Source organism: Lygodium microphyllum, chromosome 25, assembly GCF_053477565.2.
Source record: "Lygodium microphyllum isolate KBCC chromosome 25, Lygodium_microphyllum_v1.1.10, whole genome shotgun sequence".
In the NCBI taxonomy this organism is placed as follows: domain Eukaryota; kingdom Viridiplantae; phylum Streptophyta; class Polypodiopsida; order Schizaeales; family Lygodiaceae; genus Lygodium; species Lygodium microphyllum.
Window position 1 is genome coordinate 92,438,143 of NC_141159.1, and position 22,461 is coordinate 92,460,603.

The 22,461-nt window shown below is 45.6% G+C and overlaps 1 protein-coding gene across 1 annotated transcript in view; it reads left to right on the forward strand.

Annotated features, from left to right (window-relative positions):
• The first annotated feature begins 7,376 nt into the window (after positions 1 to 7,376).
• LOC148014503 (NADPH-dependent pterin aldehyde reductase-like) overlaps positions 7,377 to 22,461 on the forward strand; it is an 83,275-nt gene continuing 68,190 nt past the window's right edge. Inside the window, exons 1-2 of the mRNA XM_087666209.1 lie at positions 7,377 to 7,562; positions 7,643 to 7,818. Coding sequence (XP_087522335.1) covers positions 7,445 to 7,562; positions 7,643 to 7,818 — 294 coding nt within the window. The 5' untranslated portion in view covers positions 7,377 to 7,444. The remainder of the gene's footprint in view (positions 7,563 to 7,642; positions 7,819 to 22,461) is intronic.

Here is a 22,461-nt window from a genome sequence, read left to right on the forward strand (position 1 = left end):
ACATTGTTTGACACTTGAAGTGCACTTTTTTATAAAATTTTTGAAAGCTTGATTTCACACCATGTACAAAAATAGCACCACACACACATGAGGTGAACATAAATTGAGGGCTGTCTGTAAATAAGAAGGAACCCACTCGGACTTAACAAGCAGAACGAGCCCACCAATAGGAGACAACCCTCAGACCTAGATGGGTGATCGAGAACATCAATCTATAGGACCAAGAGAGAGACTAGACATGGAAAGCCAGATGTTTTGATGGAGGCACAACACTATCCGACCTAACTAACCATATCAACAACTTGGTGGAGTAGGAGACTATAGACATGGCAAAAACCAGTACAAACCACGAAAACGAAGAGCTCAACTTGGGAGATTTCCCAGTCGAAATCTAACAGATGGTGAATAAATACGATACGTGTACCAGGATGGATCACCACAGTAGGCCATTAGAGGACATTATCATAGACCTCAAGGAGGAGAGGAGATTAGCATATAGGGCATTGCAAAGCATCATAACCTACAACTAGGAACAATAAGCTAGGACATGGAGATGCGGGAAGTCTAGCAAGTGCTAGCACTAGCAAATTGGAACTGGACTGGATCGAATGCACAGAGAGAGAGAGAGAGAGTGTGTGTGTGTGTGTGTGTGTGTGCACTAGAGGTAGACCTAACGCTGAGCAAGCTTCTCACGAAGCGGCTCATGGACAATACATTGGTAGAATAAAGCACAATAGCACTAGCGACCTCATTACTTGTAGGATTAGGAGTTACCTAGGGCTCTAAGAGCCAATCGAAAATCCCTATAGTTGTGAAGCAATTAGATAAATACCAGTCACAATTCAAGCACATCTATGAGGCCAATGGCCTCACCGATCTCACTCAACACTTGCAAGCTTTTGGCATATGCTTAGGCGATAAGGGGAGGATGTGGTACACAAGCCTAGACATTGCAGAGTGCAAGAACTTCAACAACCTCAAGAGTCTCTTCATTAAGAGATTCTCTAAGGTTGGGCACTCCCATAATCTCATAGTGTGGCTGATGAATGTTAAGTAGAGGGACAAAGAAGTCATCAGGGAATACATTACCCACGTGCAGAGTCTCTTTAAGAGAATTTCGACTAAATCTGAAAGTTTACTAGCTTTCTTCCATGTGTTTCCTGACACTAAAGGAGCCGGTAATATGTCACTATTAGGTCGTACTTTCAAGAAGCAAACGAACTGTAATGTGGATTACAACCTAAACCGCATTCATCTTGCTATAGGCAATGTGCATATAGCAACGACTTTCAGTAAGGGCTGTCTTGACTCCTCCACCATTATGAAGCCACCGGTAGAAACCCCTACGACTACGCTTCAGCCCAAGTCTAAATAGAAGAAAACTAAGGCCTCATGCCAGGCTCTCGACCCTAGGCCCAAACCCACCAAGAGTGCTCACAAGGCCAAGGAGTCCAAGCTTATATGGGTGCCAAAACAGCAAAGACCACATCCGAGAATGATCCACTGAGAGAGCAGTGTCCACAATCTTCATCAATGGAATTTGTAGCAAGGAACTCTACAAGGCCTTGGCAAGCAACTCAAGCTTGCATAGAGATGCACTAATTAGGGTCTTCGAAGAGGCCATACAAGTGGACAAACAACTCAAGGAGGAGCTCCAAGAGCTCAAATAGAGACGGGGCAAACTATGAAACCTTAGAAAGAACAATGACATCTAGCAAATGATCAGTTTCAAGTACTTAGGATAAGGGAAAAAGTGTTGATCAAAGTCAAGAGCTAACAGAGATGAAAATAGAGCTAGCCAATCTATAAGAGATGATGAGAAGACTTACCACCCGCATGCCGAATGCGTGTATTATGGCAAAAACCACCTTTCGGCTGAGTGTTAGGACCTAGGCCTCGACCTTGTGCCAATTGTGGTAGGTTCGGTCATGATGCCATGAATTGAAAATTACCAAGGAGACTTTCATACTCACAGCCTTATAACCAGCCATACCTAGGGAACAAGCCTCCAAATTTCTTTGGGGGAGGAGCCTCATTGGCTCTTCCAGAATTGAATGATGTGAAACTAGCTCTTCCTAGGATGGAGATCAATCCCACATGCATACCTATGCACCTAGACCTTTCATAACCCATCCACCGGAGCGATGCTATAGTCCGCTACGTGGAGGAGCCAATGATGAGGAGCCTTATGTAGACCCTTATGTCTCGTATAACAAAGAGGGCAATCCGGTTCTCATGGACTATCAACCAATGCCAGTGATGGCGTTAGTAGGAAGAGGAAGAGACAGAGGCTTATGAGGGTAGACTCAAGAGCCAAGTTGGACTTGTGGTCATCCGTGACACATCTCTTCATGCTGCCTCTCGAGAGGGAGCAAGCCAACCGAGATAAGACTGACTTCAGATGCGCAGAGTGTGGAATCACTCACCTCTTTGCCAATTGCCCTAGACGGACACCACCGTCTAGTTTGACAATTGTACCTTCAGTACCATTGGGGTTGTTCGAAGTTGAGACACTTGCGGAGAGGCTATACCCATCTCACTGGACGTTATGACCCATGCACATACAAAGCAAGCCAACATATCATTGCTAGGGCCCAATAACCTAGACACAGCCTTGATAGGGAAGAAGCGTCGTAGATGAAGAAAGAAGAAAATCGACGCAAAGGTAACGCTTAAAACCAAGAGCACAACGACACTACTTGTTGGAAAGAAAGTTATAAACGCAGAGGTAGAAATATCCACTCCAAAGACTGCTGATAAAAGGAGTGCTAAGGTAGGGGAGTACCCCAATCCAAAGAGCCAACTCGAAGCCATAGAAAAGGTCAAGGAGTGGGTGAGAGAAGCCCAGGAACACCTAAAGGATGCTAAGCCCATCCTGGAGGACGAGATTGATGGTCCCTCTAGTATAAGCATGGCAATCTCTCCCACTCGACCGAGAGACGTATCTATGCCTCAAGTAGTGCCGCCTAGACAGAGCTTGAATGCCACAAACCAACAAACTAGTCAAGGCCATTGGCCAAGGAGCATTGAATTAGGAGAGAAGAAGAAGGCATAGCTAGGGCCATCTTGTTGTCAACGGAGCAGCCCTCCAGAGAGGAGGAGTTGGCTGCCATGAGCCCTCTTAGAGAAGAATGTCCAAGAACTAGTGCCTAAGCTCCAGATAGTGTACCACCCCCAGTGGGGCTGAAGGCAAGGGCAAGGGCTTACTTCACCCAATCTCCCTTGTGTTCATGCAACCTACACCAGCTACCACAACCACCCAAAGCACGCTGGCTAAGGTAGATGCCAACAATCTCATGGCATGGGTGTAGTTCCTGGTGGACAAGGCACAAGAGACAATCCTAGATGTAAGCATAGGAACCCTAGTGATTAGAACCAAGAGACCAGTAGCTACAAATACCGAGTCGAGACAGGACCCCAAGAGGCAAAAGATAGAGGCCTCCACCACCTTCATCCCCACCGTTGTGCTGCCTTCTATAGGCTACGACGAATACATCAAGGAGCTTCTCTCACAACTAGATAAAGCAAAGGAAGATAATAAGATAGCAATAGCCGAGTTAAAGGTTGAGAAGAGACACTAGCAACCTACCAACTCGAGAAAACATGCCAAGTGACAAGTACCAGAAATAAATAAGTGGGCTAAAAATATAGCTTAAGGCTAAAGAAGGAGAAGAAGATAAGTGGTAGAAGGGGCTTGAGGAAGAGCATCGGGAGATGATTGGCTTGCAAAGGCAATACAATCTCCTCATAGTGAAGAATGAAGAATTGACATGGTGAATGGACAAGGTCCAACAAGCCATGGATTAGCTCGCAGCAAAAGAAGCAACAAAAGCCCTTGAAGGGGAGGAGCATAAAAAACAAATGGATACAATGATAGGTAGACTAATGATGGAAATGGAAGAGCAAGGGAGATTAGAGAGAGAGAGATTGAATACTTGAAGAAGGAGAAGAAGACAATAACAAAAAAGTGGAAAGAGCAAGAACCAACCATAGTGGCCCTAGCACAAAGACAAAATAAGAGCCTTGAGGAGATGCAACAAAATGTCAAAGAATGGGTGACAAAGAGTGAGAGAAGAGTGAAAGACTTAGTGAGCTGACTGGCCCTTACAAAAGGAAATAGAGTGTTAGCAAAGAGCAAGGCAGAGGCTGTGCATACAATACTAGAAGCCTAACAACGCGCCTTCCTCACTACTATAATGGACGTCACAAAGTCAAAGGAAGAGGAGGCCATTGAATCACTGAAGAAAATGTTGGAGATCACTTGTAGAGCCATAAGGCATGAGCTATGTGCTCAATCGCAAGAAGAAGGGACCAGCCTAAGCCGACAAGATCAAATAGATTATTTGCTAAGGGCGGGGCTAACAGTCAAAGAGATGGTCCTATTAAGCTTCAAGGAAGGAGAACCACAAGAGCTCGTGAGTGAAGGTGAAAGGCAGAGGCCACTCCCAGAAGCTAACAAGCTAGAGTTTGAAATGGGACAACTAGAAGAGGAACTAGTACCGCAACATCCCTCTCCACAACCAAAATTGCAGCAAGAGGTGGACACCACTACCAAGAGTTTTAAAAGCAAAACTCAATAAGAAAAGGTTGAGTATGTTGGAGTAGACAAGGATAATATTAAAAACCCAACCAACAATAGCCCCTATAGCACCCATTCCACCACGAGTAGATTGCTTCCCAGTGGATTAGAATGCAGAACTCATAGTGTGGGAGCAAAAAGAAAATGGCTGCCAACCCTTCGACTTCACCTTCGAATTCCCCTCCACCTTATGTAGAGTGCTATCGACCAAAGTGGTGGAGGAGGTGATAAGCATGGGAGGAAGGCTTAGCAGTAGGTGGAACCAAGAGAGGGAGAAGAATCCGACACTATGGGGAATAGAAGCACCCGAATACTGGGAAAACAAGGTCATGTAGGTGCCCTAAACAATACAAGGCTACAAGTCCAAACCAAAGTGGAGAAGGAGAACCTGGGATAGCAGCATGGGTGCCTGGATGTCATTTTGCAACACATTACCCTTCGAGAGAAATGACCCCACACATATGCTATATCCAAGAAGGGTAGGGGTGGACTTTAACCCTGACATCCATGGTAGATATGATTTTCCAAATATATATAATGTAAATGCCACCAAGTTGGAGGACACCCCGACCTTCTCCGAAACTGACCTATGGGACTCAATTGCCCCCATTTTCTCAAGCCTATGGTAGATATGATTTTCCAAAGATATATAACGTAAATGCCACCAAGCTAGAGGACACCTTAACCTTCTCCGAAACTGACCTATGGGATTCAATTGCCCATTTTCTCAATGAGTTCACTTTTTGCCTAGATCTTGCCTTTATTACTACTTGTAATTATCTGAGATTACTTAGGGTACTACTTAGATAGGAGCCTATGCCACAAGAGTACCACCTCCTGCTACTCTTTTTTTTATCTCAATGTCGGTATAGATAGCTATGCAATGGCTAGGCTAATGATGTGTGCTGCCCTCCTGCCATCTTTTTGCGTAGCCCTCTTAGAGGATATGAGCGACAACCATTTCACTAGCTACAACCATTCCTTCCTATCCACTCACTCCTCTTAATGCTCAAATAGGCATAAAAGGATACTACGTTCCTATCCACCACTCCTCTTAATGCTCAAATAAGTCTTGGGAAGCTCTTCAATGAGCACAGAGCAAGCTAAAATAAGCCAAAAGAAGGAAAGACTCAATGCATACCTTGAGAGAAAGAAACAATGCATGCCATAAAGAGTTGAAGCTTCGAATCTAGGCTAAAGCAAAGGATGAAGAAGCTTCTCGAATGGTTGGCTCTAATACCAGTTGAAGGGAGTGAGCCCGGAGTGGAAGCAAGAGCTATGATAGATGGAGCAAGAGCAAGAGAGAGGGACAGACAAGATCTAGAAACTCCAACAGTTACAATTTGTCACTAGCCTTTCCTTTATTCAAATGTCACTGAAAAAATAAAGAGTGAAGCGACAGTGATGGCATCTTGCTGCGTGTAGTGTATAGGTGTGCGGATACTGTCGGTGTAGTAATACATGGACAACTAGGCATGTGTGCTTTTACCCCCAACATTTGGAAGGGCAAACGTCATAAAAATTTTATACGGGAAGGGGGGTTCTGGGGGGAGAGGGTTTGTTGTAATTTGGGACTATAATTTTGGGACGTTAAGAGGTTTTTAGTTTAAGAGGGGAGGGTTATAAGCTTTAAGGGAGAGAATGAAGATTTCGGAAATTAAGGTTTTTCAGAGAAGCTTTTGAGGTGCCAATGGGTTTTTAGGCTCTCTCTCTCTCTCTCTCTCCCCCCCAACATGTCTATTCTACACACATCAACTTGTTGAAAGTGTTGATGCAAGCCATTGATGGGACATGCTTAAAAAAACATCTCACTTTGATTGCTGAAATCCTACAGTTATAGTTTCATTGAATTTAAGGATTATAGGATATTTTACCATGGATAACTATGTCACTTAAACATTGCCCAATTTTAGGATGTCCTTGATCTAACAATCTCTACATAGTTCAACTTACTCAAAGTTCTCATAATTAAGTGCTAATCTAAATTGTAGGGGAGGACTGGCACACCTAGATTATAATACTAAAGCACAATGGTAAGCAATGCATATATTTGCATCATTTCAATAGAATAGCAAGAGTTGGTGCCACACTTTAAGACTTTAAGCATGTGCCTAAGAGATTCTAAGTGCACACTTATGCATACTATATCTCTTTGCATAACAAAACAGTTCTATAAACTCTCATGATGAAGAGGGAGATGGAAAAGCCAATGTATATGATGTAGGTAGAAGTGTCTCCAAAAAGGCCATTACATATATAGGCATCATGTTTTGGTTGGTCCAATTGTTACAATTGTCTTTGTGGTAGGAACATACCAAGGGGGAAGACATGAGAGAGAGAGAGAGAGAGAGAGAGAGAGAGAGAGAGAGAGAGAGAGTTCACCTACTATTGTGGGGGTGAGGGGATTTCTATCTATTGCTGCTTGCTTGCCTATTAGGTTGTTTGCCATGTGCCTGCTATTGTGGGGGGAGAGAGAGGGGGGGGGGTTTATGCCTATTGAGAGAGAGAGAGAGAGAGAGAGAGAGAGAGAGGTGCTCGTGTATCAAGGAGAGAGGAGAAAAAGAAGTTTTAAAATAAATTAGAAAAGAGGAGAAAAAAGAAGGTTTTGAGGGGCGATGAGCTTTTGCCACATGGCATCCCCCTCAAACCTTCTGCTGATACATAGTATAGATGTTTGCCATGCACTTGTTATATATATATATATATAGAGAGAGAGAGAGAGAGAGAGAGGTGTGCTCGTGTATTGTGGAGAGAGGAGAAATAAATTTTTTAAAACAAAATAGAAAAAAGAGAAAATTAAAGGTTTTGAGGGGCGAGAGAGAGACAGAGAGAGAGGAGAGAGGTGGTCGTGCATAACGTCAAGGTATGAACGGTTGCCTTGTTGCCCACTTGTCTTTGCTTCAATGGGCTTTCCTGGAGGAAACAGAGAAACGCAAGTCGAATCGTTCTGAGCTAATAATGAGCAATCGACAGAGGAGCTCAGGTACTCCTGTCTTTTCCCCAGGAAGACGGATCATGGACGTATGGAACAGGAAAAATAACAGCTTCTTTTGTTTCTGGCAGGTAACAAAACCATATTGATCACGGGTGTGACAAGGGGTCTGGGACGAGCTCTCGCCGTGGAATTGGCTGCACGGGGGCACACAATCGCGGGCTGTGGCCGGAACGAAGAAAAGCTTCTTGCGTTAAGAAAAGAGTTAAACGATGGGTCTAAGCATTTCTTCACGACAGTGGATGTTGTGAGTCTTTGACTCTTCCCCCTTCAGTACCTTTTGAAAAACCATTGCCATTTTTTTTCTTGCGTTAAGAAAAGAGTTAAACGATGGGTCTAAGCATTAATTCATGACAGTGAGCGGCGGCAAACATCCCCCCCTCCCCCCTCTTCCCCTTTATGTGCCTTCTCGGGACTTCACGGTAAAACCTGTTATGAGGCACAAAAGGCATAGCACACACACACAAGATATATCAATAAGAAATCTTTGTATTCATGATATCAAAAAGGGACTACATTGAGGCACACCTTAGGACTACACCCTCGTGACGCCGCACATACGAGGGTTCACCATTGAGCATATGGAATCACATGTAGCGTGGAAACCAAGCAGAGCCTAGAGTCACAACTAATCTCTATATAGGTGCATTCGGCTCCTACGCCATGGTATAGCTACAAAGCCCATACCCTTACACTCACCCCTGCTTAATGAATAGCTGTCCTCAGCAATTAAGGGTGGTTTCTTGACTCATTCCGGGGTCTTAATGCAACTTATACTATCAAGTTGGTCAGTGTCTGCCGGTCTAGGATTGACTCCTTAGCGGGGTCTTAACACAACCTTTTCTATCAAGCTGGTTAGTGTCTGCCGCACTACGACTTGGGGGTCTTAACACAGCTTATGCTATCAAGCTGGCCAGGATCTGCCCATCTAGACTTAGTACTTTTTATTGTTTTCCCTTCCAGTCCAGCCTCGACTCAATTGCATTTGAGGAGTGGAGGCTTCATAGTTCTAACTTGAGGTAGCTTGGTGCTTATGGTTGTGCATGCCAAGCTTTGTAGGCGTGATCCTAAGTTGTCGCGCTGTTGGGGTGTAGGCGTGGTGGCTCGGTTGATACCATGTTGTGCCACACCTTAAGGGAGGCAGTCCATTGAGTTGCTCCTTGCGCCGGGCCTCTCTTTCTTCGTGCTATCGCCTTGGGCCTTGGGGACTTGGGTCTCTTGGTTCGTTTGCCAAGACGCTTTGCCCGCATTGCCAAGTCAAGTACTTGGGCTGTTTTCTTTGGCCTCTTTGCCGGATCTTCCTTGTTTGCTTTGTACTTAGACAAGCTGGTTGGTTCAACTTGTATTTTTGCACGGAAGGTGCGGTCTTGGTGCATGGCACCTCTTTGGCTCTTCTTAGCCTTATTTGGAGTTGAGGTTCTTGGCGGGGAATGGACTAAGTCGTTACACTTAGCCTGGATTTTGGGTTGCGGAAGTAGAGGTATCCTTGAAGCTCTTGGGGTGACGCCCATTTGTGTGGTGCTTGGTGGGTCACGGATCCATACGATCGGAATGACCACTCCTTGCATTGCTTGTAGCCTGAATGCCGAGACTTCAATCTTTGTTAGCTTTGAGTATGGTCCCAACGGGTTCCATAGACCAAAGACATTCACCTTAAGAGTGAGTTGGAGGGTTCTTCAAGGTTCAACTAGCAAGGTTCCCTTCCATGGCACTAAGTCACCTTGATCGGACCATATTGCGAGCACTTCCTCATGCTCTCCCTTTCTTGAGGCTTTGTCCTCAGACTCCTCCTTTTCAAGCTCATAAGGGTTTGCCTCTTCGGGCTCAAAGGCGTAGCCAATGACTCCATTGCTGAAGTGTAATTGGTTCTTACTTTGATCCGAGTTGGCTGGGATGGGGTGTGGCCTTGGAGTAAAAGTTGGTGTTGCTTCGTCCTTAGCCACGGTTTGAGTGGGGGGGTTTTGGAGGCATCTTCATTCTCATCTCTCATCCTGACTCTGTTGGCTTGCCTCCGTTTCTTGGCGTTTGGTTTCGCCTTCTTCTTTGTCTCATTCTCTTCCTTTTCCTTCTCTATCTTTTGCGTTATTTCTTCTTGCTTATTTTCTATTCTTTCTTCTTTGGCCTTCCTGCCTTGATCTATCTTTTCTTGCTCTTTTTGTTCTAGCCTATCTTCTTCCTTTGGCTTCCTAGCTCTCCAGACTTGCTCTTTCAGCTTACTTTCCTTATCTTTTTCTTCTTGCTCAATCTTTTTCCTAACTTGCTTCTTTTTGTTTTCTTCTACTTGTTCTCTTCTATCACGATTTGGTTTCTCTTTTTCTTCTTGCTTCTTCCTAGCTGACTCTACTTGTTCTTCTATCTCCTTTCTTCTATTTTCTTGCCTCATCTTTTCTTTGATTTTCTCTATGGCTCCCTCTAACAACTCTTTTTATTCCTCTTTCCTGTCATCTTCTTCTATCTCATCCCATATTCTCATGATTCTCTCCTTAAACTCCTTTTCTAGCCTATCATCATTGAACTGTGAGGTTTTGGTTGTTCCTTGTGATTGGGGTTGTCGGGGTAGAGGTGTTCCAAGATCTGGGTGTTAGAGATCACAACCTGATCAGGGGCAACAGGGCAGGTACAGCCAGTACAGTGGCAGCAGTGTAGTCGGACAGGTGTGCAGTTAGACTGCACAGTCGGACTGCCATATGGCAGTCCGACTTGTGCAGGCAGTCGCTGCAGCCAACAGGCAGTTTTTTGGCAACCTCTTTTCCTAGATTTCTGGCTATAAATAGTCGACATCTCCAGCAATCTCCCACACTTCTCTGCTCGCAGATTACAGACCGGTGACGCGCAGATTCTGTCTCTGTTCGCAGATTTCAGACAGGAGACAGTGCAGACTGCAGCGGACTTCGAGGTGAACAGTAGGTTGCATCGTCGAGGTGGAGACACGCAGTCCAGCGCACTGCGCCAGTGTATATATCTGCATATCTTTGTATTCAGCACACTTTATACAATAGATCTTCATCTTCCATTGTCTCTTTCTCTCTCTTCTCTCTCTGCGTTCTCTCTCTCTCAGTCCTACGCTTCCGCACCGCTGTACTTTGATATGGTATCATAGTAGTGTTAGAGGGCCGACTGAGCGCAGAATTAACCTGAAGAGGAGTTTCCATCGCGACACAAATTTGCATTTTTTGTGTTTAAGGGCAGATAAGGGGGCTGCGCCTTGAAACAAGGCTGAAGCAAGTGTGGGCGCACAGGAAAGGAGTCCAGGTGGTGGATTTGCTGCTGTTTACTGCTGTTTGACGTGGAGGAAGTTTGAGTTTTCAGCCTACAAGTGCAGGTTTTGCTTTTTCATCGCCTTCGGCGGGTGAAGAAGTTTTCAGGACGCGGAAGAGCCTTAGCAGGTTGAGTTTTCACAGTCAGAGGGGGCTGCTTTTGCGTTTGTGAAGGCATTACAGGTGAAGATGTCTACAGAGATTGACTTGGAGTTTCAGTCAATTATGGACCGGAAGGTGCCTGTCTTACCGGCTCTTCCTGCAGATCAGAAGCTCGACGGCGACAACTACCGCATTTGGCGCGTCATGATGTTGGCCATCCTTGAGTCCTATGATTTGGCGGAGCTGGTACAAGAGATCGACCGGCCCTCGGTTAGAGATGAGTCCAAACTCTCTTCCGATGCTCGTGCGGAGTTGGCCAAGGCTCAGTCTCATTGGGACAAACTGAATGCCAGGATTCGTTCCTTTCTCTTTCTTTCATGTACTACAGCCGTGATTGCTCACATCGAGCACTTGACGGTGGCTCGGGAGATATGGCTGGAGCTTGATCAGATGTACAATCGAATGACCCTTATGAAGCGGGTTTCTTTGGAGGTACAGATGCGGACCTTGTCCGTAAATAAGTCTTCTTCGCTGTGGGAGCACATTAACAAGCTAAGGCAGTTTTAGATGCAGGTTCAGAATGCGGGGAAGCCGATTTCCTCTGAAGACATTGTGATCATACTTTTGTCCCAGTTGCCGCCACGATTCGGTACATTTTACTTTGCTTTTATTGCTTCGGGGTGAGAGTCTACTCTTCGGTGGGAAGAATTGGTTCCTATGGTCTTGGACCAAGAGGAACAGTTAAAGGGACAGAATGCTTCCAAGTCGGAGGCGTTGATAGGTCAAGCCTCTCAGAAGAAGGGGAAGGACCAAAAGAAGAAGAAGGGGGATAACAAGTCCAAGAAGGACAAGGACAAAGACTCCACATGCCATATTTGTGGAAAGACTGGCCATTGGAAGAAGGATTGCCCTGACAAAGACAAGAAGGACACCAACAAGAAGGACACCAAGGATTCTGGAGCGGTGGCTGCATCCTCATCAGTTGCATTTCTTCATCTAGCTGTCATTGAGGACGCTTCATCGAATGCTTCTGATGCTGCGATGACGGCTCCCCAAGGTTGAGAGTGGATCGTTGATAGTGGTGCCTCCCGGCACATGACTCCTTCATCAAATGGTGTTGCCCAATTGCGACCCTCGCGTGGGCAAATTCTCATTGGAGACAGCTCTTCAGTATTTATTGCAGGTCGGGGTAAGATGCAGCTTATTTCAGATGGACGAGGTGGTACCCATACCTTAGAGGTTTTGCATGTACCAGGCTTAGGGTACCATCTCCTGTCAGTTCATAAGATTTGCTCCCTTGGCCTTTTGGTGGAGTTTGACAGTTCTACGGTGCAAGTCCTTGATCGCGGATCGAGGAAGGTTTTATCATCTGGATATGAGGAGAACGGCATTTATAAATTGAAGTCTTCCACCGCCCTCTCTACTCTTCTTCTTACCTCTCAGTCATAGTCAGAGTTATGGCATGGTCGGTTTGGTCACCTGAACTATGATTATCTTCGGAGGGCGTCACGTGGACAGCTTGTTCGAGGGTTGCCGGATATAGTGGTGAGCCAGCAGCCATGTGTCTCTTGCATTCGGGGGAAGTAGCATAGGGATGCCATTCCCCACACAGCTTCGCGGCGGTCTACTTCACTGATGGAGCTTGTATCTACGGATCTATGTGGCCCTATGAGGAATGAGTCTTTGCGTGGGAGCTCGTACTTCATGCTGATCGTGGATGACTACAGCAGGATGACATGGGCCTATTTTTTGGCATTAAAGTCAGAAGCTTTCTCACACTTCAAGGATTGGCTTCTCTTTGAGGAGAACTGATCGGGCCGGCGGTTGAAGACCTTGCGATCCGACAAGGGCGGTGAATTTGTTTTTAATGAGTTTGCTCGGTTTTATGCAGATAAAGGAATTCACCAGGAGTTTGCCAATACCAACACTCCTCAAGAAAATGGCATTCTTGAACGGAAGAACCGCAGTGTGATCGAGATGGCGCACACCATGATGAAGCACCGACAGACCCCTCAGGTTTTGTGGGCCGAGGCTGTGGCTACTGCAGTCCACATCCTTAATCGATCCCCTACTTCGGCCGTGGAAGGGATGACCCCGTTTGAGGCTTACTTTCGGAGGAAGCCAGATGTTTCTTACTTCAGGGTCTTTGGGTGTGATGCCTATGTTCACATTCCCAAGGCTCACTGTGATAAATTTGAAGCAGCTTCCCGAAGACAGGTATTTATTGGCTACAACTCCCAGTCCCAAGGCTACCGATTGTATGATCCCGCCAAGCGGGATGTGTACACTAGCCGCGATGTGCGGTTTGTTGAGGTTCCGGCCATATCAACGGGTGAGGAGTATCCCGTTCTTGGTCTGCGGCGGTCACGGCGGCACCAGGCACATTCTACGGAGCTTGTTTGCTCTAACTATTGTTTGATGACCCATGTTATGCAGGATCGAGAGCCCACCTCCGTGAAGGAGGCTTTACAGACCGCACCATGGAAGAAAGCTATGGAAGCCGAGTTGGAGGCTATTGAGAGGAATGGCACTTGGTCACTCGTGTCCCGCCCCCCGCATAAAAGGTGATTGGTGTCAAGTGGATCTTCAAGACCAAATACCTTAGCGATGATTCTTTGGATAAGCACAAGGCTCGCCTTGTGGCTAAAGGTTTTGCCCAGCGCCCCGGGATTGATTGTCATGATACTTTTGCCCCTATAGCTTGTATGGTGACCATTAGAGCTGTTCTTGCCTTGGCTGGCCATAGGAGATGGCCTGTTTACTAGTTGGATGTGAAGTCGGCCTTCCTCAATGGTGATTTGAAGGAGGAGATCTATGTTGAGCAGCCTCCTGGCTTTGGATCTTCAGATGGGAAAGTCTACAGGTTGAAGAAGGCCTTGTATGGCCTTAAGCAGGCTCTGCGTGCATGGAACGAGAAGATTGATTCGTTCCTCCAGTCTTAGTTGGGATATTGGCGTTCCAAACTGATCCGCAGCTTTATGTTTACACTTTCGAGGATGGTTGTGTGCTTTTTGTCTTATATGTTGATGATTTGATTGTCACAGGTGATGATGCACAGCAGGTCCAAGAGATGAAGTCAGCTTTACATCGGATGTTCGAGATGACGGACTTGGGTCTACTCCATTTCTTTTTGGGCCATTAGATTTATCAGTCTCAGAGGGGGATCTTCATCTCTCAACAGAGATATGTACAGGAGCTCTTGGTGTCTTTTGAGATGAAGGATTGTCGGGCCCTTTCTACTCCTATGGATCCGAACTGGAAGGCCACTTCCCATTCAGCTTCTCCTTTGGTGGATGCTTCCCGCTCTCGTCAGTTGATTGGATCCTTGATTTGGCTTCTCAATACTAGGGTTGATCTTTGTTTTGCTGTTGGGCTCTTGGCAGGGTTCATGAGTGAACCTAAGACGGTGCATTGGCAGGCTGCTCAGAGGATACTTCGGTATTTGAGGGGGACGTCTGATTTAGGGATTCATTACCCTGCAGGGACAGATGGTTCAGATCTTGTACTTGCAGGTTGGAGCGACTTGGATTGGGCCGGTGATGTGGACCACAGGCGGTCTACTACAGGTTACTGTTTTACCTTGGGTGCAGGTGTTATCTCATGGAGTAGCAAGAAGCAGCCCACGGTAGCCCTTTCGTCTACTGAGGCGGAGTATCGGGCTGCGTCTTCCACCACATGTGAGGCTGTGTGGCTTCGGAGATTATTGGAGGAGCTTGGGTGCCCCCAGACTCGTCCTACTTTGCTGCAATGTGACAATGAGAGTTGCATTGCCTTGGCACGGAACCTTGTTTTTCATGCCCGGACGAAGCACATCGAGATCCAATACCACTTCATCAGAGAGAAGCTTCTGGATGAGACCATCACTGTGGAGTACTGCAAGACGGAGGACAATCTTGCGGATTTGTTTACGAAGGCACTTCCCCAAGCTCTACTTCGGAGACATTCCAGATCCCTCAGGCTTCTGCCCTGCCCAGGCTCTGAGAGGGGGTGTTAGAGATCACAGCCTGATCAGGGGCAGCAGGGCAGGTACAGCCAGTACAGTGGCAGCAGTGCAGTCGGACAGGTGTGCAGTCGGACTGCCACGTGGCAGTCCGACCTGTGCAGGCAGTCGGCTGCACAGGCAGTCCGACCTGCGCAATGCAGCCGACAGGCAGTTTTCTGGCACCCTCTTCTCTCAGATTTCTGGCTATAAATAGCTGACATCTCCATCTCTGCTCGCAGATTACAAACCGGTGACACGCGCAGATTCCGTCTCTATTCGCAGATTTCAGACAAGAGACAGTGCAGACTGCAGCGGACTTCGAGGTGAACAGCAGGTTGCATCGTCGAGGTGGAGACACGCAGTCTAGCGCGCTGCGCCCGTGTATATATCTGCATATCTTTGTATTCAGCACACTTTATACAGCAGATCTTCATCTTTCACTGTCTCTTTCTCTCTCTTCTCTCTCTGCGTTCTCTCTCTCTCAGTCCTACGCTTCCGCACCGCTGCACTCTGACACTGGGCTGATCTCATCCTCCCCCTCTGCTTCTGTTTTCTCTTCTAACTCCCTCTTTTCTTTTTCTTCACCTATATCATCATCTAAAGTAGAAGTGTTGGTTCCATGTAGCGGATAACCTGCCTCATGTGGGTTTGCCCTTCCATTCTCATCTTCCAATTCTATCTCTTCATCTGCTTCTTCATCTTCTTCTTCATCAGAGGCATCCTGTGCCTCGCAGGAGGGCGCCAACCTGGCCTCACCCTCAGTCTCAACGGGTAGAGGTGTTCCAAGATCTGTAATGAGCTCATTCTCCCCCTCTGCTTCTTCTAACACTGGTTCTTTAACCAACCGGGCTTCTTGTGGGTACTGTGGTTCATCCTTCTAACATGTCCACCTTGCTTCCTCTTCCTTTTTGTATCCTAACTCCATCATGATGTTTTCTACCTTTGAACTCACATCCATTTTCCATCCTTCTCCCTTCACATAATATTCCATCATTTCTTCCTCTTCTGGAACTTCTTCGTTTTGGTATTCTTCGGGATAGGGGTAGTCGGTGTAGAGGTATTCTTCTTCCGGGTGGTAGTCGATGGGAACATCTTTAGGGTAGCCGTATCCATCTCCTTCAGGAGGGTATTCGTTGTTGAAGTATTGATCTTCAGGGTAGTAGTCTTGTGGGTAGTAGTTGGGGTAGAGGTCCTCAGCTTCTTCTTGGAGGCGAGGTGTTCCAGGATCAGTGTCGAGCTCATCCTCCCCCTTGTCTTCTTCTTTATCTTCATCCGACCATGTTTCTTCTTCTTCTTTCACCTGTTTTTGGCTCTCTTGCCTCTTTGGTTCTTCTTTGGTTGGCTTCGCTCCATTCTTCAACTCTTGGACTCTTTCAGCCCGCATCTGCTTCAAGTATGGCTCGGCCCACTCTTTGGCTTCTTCAGATCCAGAGGCAGTCTCCCAGTCCCACCTCAGCATGATTTTCTGCTGTAGCTCCGTGTCGAGGTCTCGGGTCGTTTTCACTTGCCACAGTCTGGCTCTGTCTTGCACCATGATCAATTGGTAGTCAATCTCTTGCAGGTCTTCATCCAACTCTTCAGCTTTCTCTTCAAGATCATCGAGCATGTCGGCTCCTTGATGGGTCTTCTTCAGCATGTCGATGATTCTCCTTGTTTGCTCGATCATTTTGAGCCACAACTCCTTTTTCCTGTATGTGATTTTGAGCCAGTGACATAGCTCATCTTCCTCTTCAAAGAAAGTGTCTTCCCACAGCTTCAGCTCTTTCCAAGAAATTTTGAATGGTATGCCGCGCGCTCCTATCACGCCTCGGCTCCCTCTCAACTTTGTTGGCACCTTAGGCTACCTTCCAACTTTTAGCAGAAAACTTGCCCGGGAGGGCGTCACGACGTGGGGCATCGCTCTGTGTCGTGTCGCATCGTGTCAGGGTCGTGTTGCGTCGGGGTCTTATCACGTTGTATCGGGGCCGTATCGCGTCGTGTCGTGTTGGGGTCACCGTGTCGCGTTGCGCGACGTGTTATGGTAGGATCTCCTCAGCGTTCGTGAACCTGCTCCCCTTTCGAGCTAGTATGCTCCGCGCTAGAGTTACTCTGATACCAAGTGTTATGCACCTTCACAGGACTTCATGGTAAAACCTGTTATGAGGCACAAAAGGCACAACGAAATGGCACACAAGATATATCAATAAGGAATCTTTGTATTCATGATATCAAAAAGGGACTACATTGAGGCACATCTCAGGACTACACCCTCGTGATGCCGCACATATGAGGGTTCACCACTGAGCATAGGGAATCACACGTAGCGTGGAAACGAAGCAGAGCCTAGAGTCATAACTACTCCCTATATAGGTGTATTCGGCTCCTACGCCATGGTATAGCTACAAAGCCCATACCATTACACCAGCGCAACATGCACACATAAGTGTAGTTTGGTGATCATGCACACATAAGTGTAGACGTACCACTATTGCGAATCTTAATCCTCGTGTATTGTATCTTTGCTGCCAGTTCTGTGATTAAAGCATTCTTACATAAATGCAACAGACGAAATCGGCATAACTTCAATTTCATTTGATTACCTTTCCTTTAGATGACTTTTGGGTGGAAAAATATGCTTCTGATTTCTGAACACAAATCCTTTTTATTCATCCATTCAATCAGAACTTACTGTGAAAAACATAGCAGCAACTTGCGTTTGATTTTGTGGTTCAGGAAAAGGATGAAGAGATCAGAAAAGACGATTGGTAAACTGTTCCTAAAGTATTCTTGATTCTCATGAGGATCTTTCTAAAGAAGAGGATAAAACCCAACCTTCCAAGAGCGAGGAAGTAAATTCTGTTTGCAATGATAAGAATATATAACTATAAACTTGAGAAAAACAACAAGAACAGTGGAGGAAGGTTCTATGATAGAGCTGGATCAGCAAAGTGGAAAAAGGGGGAACATCCCAAATGATACAAGTGCATCTCTAGGTTGTTTGGGAGGAGTAGGATGGAGCAGCCAAGAAGGGGGTTTTCCGTTGATGCAGTTCGCCCTTCTGCTGGGAATGGGAGTCTTCTTGATGTTAGTAGACTTGGTTTGGTTTCCAAACCTTTGCCACCCTGGTAAAGGGTGTTTCCATGTAGAACGCTTATTGTCATCCTTTGAAGAAAATTCCAGTTTATGTGCTCCAATTAGTTGAGAGATGTTATTTGCCTTTCTAATTCAGTATTTCTGAGACATTTTTGGTATTTTGGTGCTGTTCTCTGCTCCAGTGTATTTATGCAGACTTGCATTTCAAACTCTGTTTTAATTTGTTCCACTTCTATGGGCTTGAATTTTTTGTGCTTCTTGTATGCCTCTGCCATTGAGTTGCTTCAATGATTTGGCTTGAATTTATTGTGTGCTCCAATCAGTTACAGAGGTACTTTTGTTTTTCTGACTGATGCCATGTACTTATTCATACTTGTGTTTCAGGGTCTATCTTACCTTTTTTCTGCTTCTACATGTTAGCAGACATGTTTTTAATCTGTCTTCTTCTGTGTTAATCTCCCGTTTGTGAGTCTTGGCCAGAGTTTGGCAAGGATATCTGGAGCTCCGATACACTCTCTGTCTGTCAGTCCTTTGTACGTAACAGAAGTCTTCATCATAGACACATCCATTGGAATCTCACTTTGTCTACTGCATTCTTTGCCTTGTCCTCCACAGCCTGCCCACTGTGCGACCAGCAGCCCATGAGCCTTTTCTTCAGCAGCAGTCTGTCTCTTCTGTGCATTTTGTGGTCAGGCAGGCTGGGTGGCCTCACTCCAGGCAGGGCAGACATGTTTCAGCAGGCAGATGGCCACTTTATGGGCCCCAGCCTAATGTACCTGCACTCAACTCATTCACTCTCTCCCTCACCCACTCAACACAGCAAGAAAGAACACATGAGATGTGAGAACAAAGGTATGCTCTTGTATTACTCAAAAGAAAGAAAGGTACAACATAAACACATCTTTGAACTACACCCTTTGTGATGTTGTGCATGTGAGGGTTCACGACAGAGTATGGAAATCACACTCTAGAGGGCCTTAGTTGAGCACACACTACGTCCATATAGGTGTGTTTGGCTCCAATGCCCATGCAGAGCTACAAAGCCCCAAAGTGGCAAAAGGTGAGAGTAGGGCCTCACATTCTCCCCGCCTTGAAAGAGTTTGAAGTCCCTTTCAAGCTGGTGGGCACTTGGTAGCTTATTGCAATGCTTTGCTAAACTATTTTGTAATCGTCTAAGGAAAGTTCAATGCTTTGTAGACCTATTATAATCAAAGTTGGTGAAGACTTTTTTGTCATGTTCGCAATCCTTTGTTTCCGAGATCCAAGTGGCTTTCTTGAGAGGGTGCCCTTCCCACTTGGTGAGTTAAATAATTATGTTTGGGGCTGTTTTGAAGAGGCTAATGTATTTTAGCTCAACAGTTGGATTTAAGATCTATGCGATTGAAGTACTAGCTCCATGCAACCTATCTAAGAGGTCATCCACTAGGGATATCAGGTGTTATAGAGTGTAGGGAATGTGGAAGCGTATGAGTGGACTGAAAGGAAATGAACACGGAGAGGAGGAGAGAGAAAAGAGAGTAGAACCTAGAAATTTGCAGTGAATGAATGCTAAAATGAAGATGGCAGGTATGTACATGGACTATTGAATGCACCTCTATGAGGTGATCTCTCTCTCCACCTGAAATATCAAGTGAATGTGACCGGAGGCTGGCTAGCCTATAAATAGACATAAAATAATGATAAAACAATCAGGTTGACCAGTTTAAACTGGCCGATTGCTGCAAATAATGAATCACAATAAGAAAATAATGAATAAAAAATGTTGTGCTGTACCGCCGATGCCATGTGGCATCTACACAGCCTACGTGACCAGCTTAATTGCCCAACAATGCTGGAAATCACCATTCAACTGCTGAAAATTGATTGACCACCATAGCATACATCAAACTGCCAACAGCTGAAGCATATAGTATCTTGGCGATTTCAGCCTTTTCATCATCAGATTTAGGGCTGTCCTCTGCACTGAGTTTCACATATGGAGGCAATGGAACCCCAATTGTTTCCCCCCCCTCCATATTGAAATGCTGCAAAACCTTGGAGATATACTCTTGCTGAGATAGGTAGAGTAAGCCTTTTGATCTATCTCTGAGTATTCGCATGCCAAGAATGTGATTTGTATCACCAAGATCCTTCATGTCAAAGTTGCCATGAAGACTTTGCTTCAGTGATTCCAAGGCATGAGTATCCCTGCCAGCAATCAACATGTCATCAATATACAAAACCAAGATAATCAGGCTGCCATTTGCTGCCTTCTTGGTATACAAGCAGTGATCCACCTGACTTCTATGAAAGCCTTGAGACTACATGAATGTATCAAACTTATGATACCATTCTCTTGGTGCTTGTTTCAGCCCATACAAACTCCTTTTGAGTTTACATACCATCTTCTCTTTCCCTTGTTCAACAAACCCTTGTTGGGAATAAAGGCCCTCGTATCTTTAAATGTGCTCGGGTGTGAACACACCCTTAGGACTTGTACTTACACACATATATCTATCTAAAAACCTAGAGGTACACACTCGTCATTGTACCTACAATCGTGCTCACTCTCTGTTGTTGCACTCTCTCACTCTGTCTCTCGCTGCGTGTAACAACTGATTGTCTCGATCTTGGTGCTTGACTCACCACTACAAATTGGTATCAGAGCAGGCAAGAGATAGCTCAGCAGTTGCAGAGTTCTCAAGTGGACTCCACGAGCAGGAGTTGTCATAATCGAGCAGTCGGCTTGCGGCAGGCAGGCTTGTGAGCAAAAGAGACAGTCTATTGGTTCAGAATATGAAGGGCAACAACAGTCGACTGGAGAGGCAACTGCAGTTGACGAGGACCAGCGGGCAGTGGACAACGTGTAATGGGGCAGCAGTTGGCAACTAGTCCAGTGGTCCAACAGGCGTAATGGACCAGCGGGGCGCACGGGCTCAAGGACGGCGACCAGTGGTGGGCGACTTCAACGGGGTGTGTGACTGACAAGACCAGTGGGCGAGGAAAGTCCTGACAGGTCAACGGACTCGTCATCCAAAATTCTTTACTTAAAAAAAAAAAAAACCTCCTCCCTCTAACCAATGTTCGTGCGCATAAGCACAAAACTCAGATTTGTGCCAGAAATTTGGGGCTTTTTCCGAATTTGAGGATCTCAACACAAAATTTGGGGATTTGTCTAGATTTGTTGCGAGCAAGATGCAATAGTGATTTCTGTCTCAGAAATTGCAGGAATTTGTGACATTTTGCCTCCGACATTTGGGGCTTTTCATGTACATGCACAAATTGGGTTGAAATTTACCAAATTTCTCGACATTGATGCACATTGGTCCCTGTGCAATTTGGGGCTTTTGCAGTTTGGGCAAAATTTGTGCAGCATTTGGTCAGTTTATGTACATGCTGGTTGAATTCCACGCAATTTGGACATCAACACTTGGTAAAATTTGGGGGTTTTGCTGAAATTTTCTTGTTCTATGCATGATAGAGAAAATGCAGATGTGTGGTTGATGTTTTGAGTACAAAAATTTGGGGCTTTTGACCATTCGTGTCAAATTTTATGCCCGTAGGTACATGTACAACAGAAATTGCAGTTGTGGAATGCTGTAGCACATGGTTTGGTGCTTCTGAAAATTTAATTGCAGATCTGAAATCTGTGCTTCTATGTCGTTATTTATTGCTGGTTGGTACTTGTTTGTACCTTGGTCACTTGGGTGACAGTTTTGGGCTTGCATTTGCTGGTTTTTTGGTCACATTTGGGTTGAAAATCATGGCTGGCAGCAATGACAATAGTAATTTGATGCACATAAAGAAGCTTGAAGGCGCACATAACTTTGCAGTTTGGGAAAAGCAGTGCTACAATATCCTGTTACAAACGAAGCAGACACAGCCAATCAAGACACAAGGGGCAAAGCTGCAGATATGGAACATGATTGGGATGAGTTAAATAAGCTTGCACACTCAACCATAGAGCTATCAATTTTTGATGTCTTGCTGTTCAACATTGAAGGTTTGGATTCTGCATATGCTATATGGACTAGACTGGAAGAACTATATGCACAAAACAGTATTGCAAGCAAAGTGTATTGGCTGAAAAAGCTTATGGATTTGCGTATGAAAGAGGGTACAGCAATGTCTACTCACTTGAGTGAGTTTAACTCCATTTTCAGCCAGCTGGTTGCCTTGAAGTTCATGATTGATGAGGAATTTAAGGCTACTTTCTTGCTTTGCACTCTACCAAAGAGTTGGGATACATTCAAGACTACTATGAGCAATTCTAATGTGATTCTTTTGTATGGTGATGTAGAGAGTGCTCTACTTATGGAAGAAATGAATCGGCAGAACAATGCATCGAGCAAGTCTTCTAGTGCTTTGCATACTAGGGGCAGATCACAGCAAAAGGGCAAATATGATAGCAAGAGACGCAGTAAATCACGTGGCAAAGATGTTGAATGTCATCATTATGGCAAGAAGGGTCACTTTAAACGTGATTGCTACAAATGGA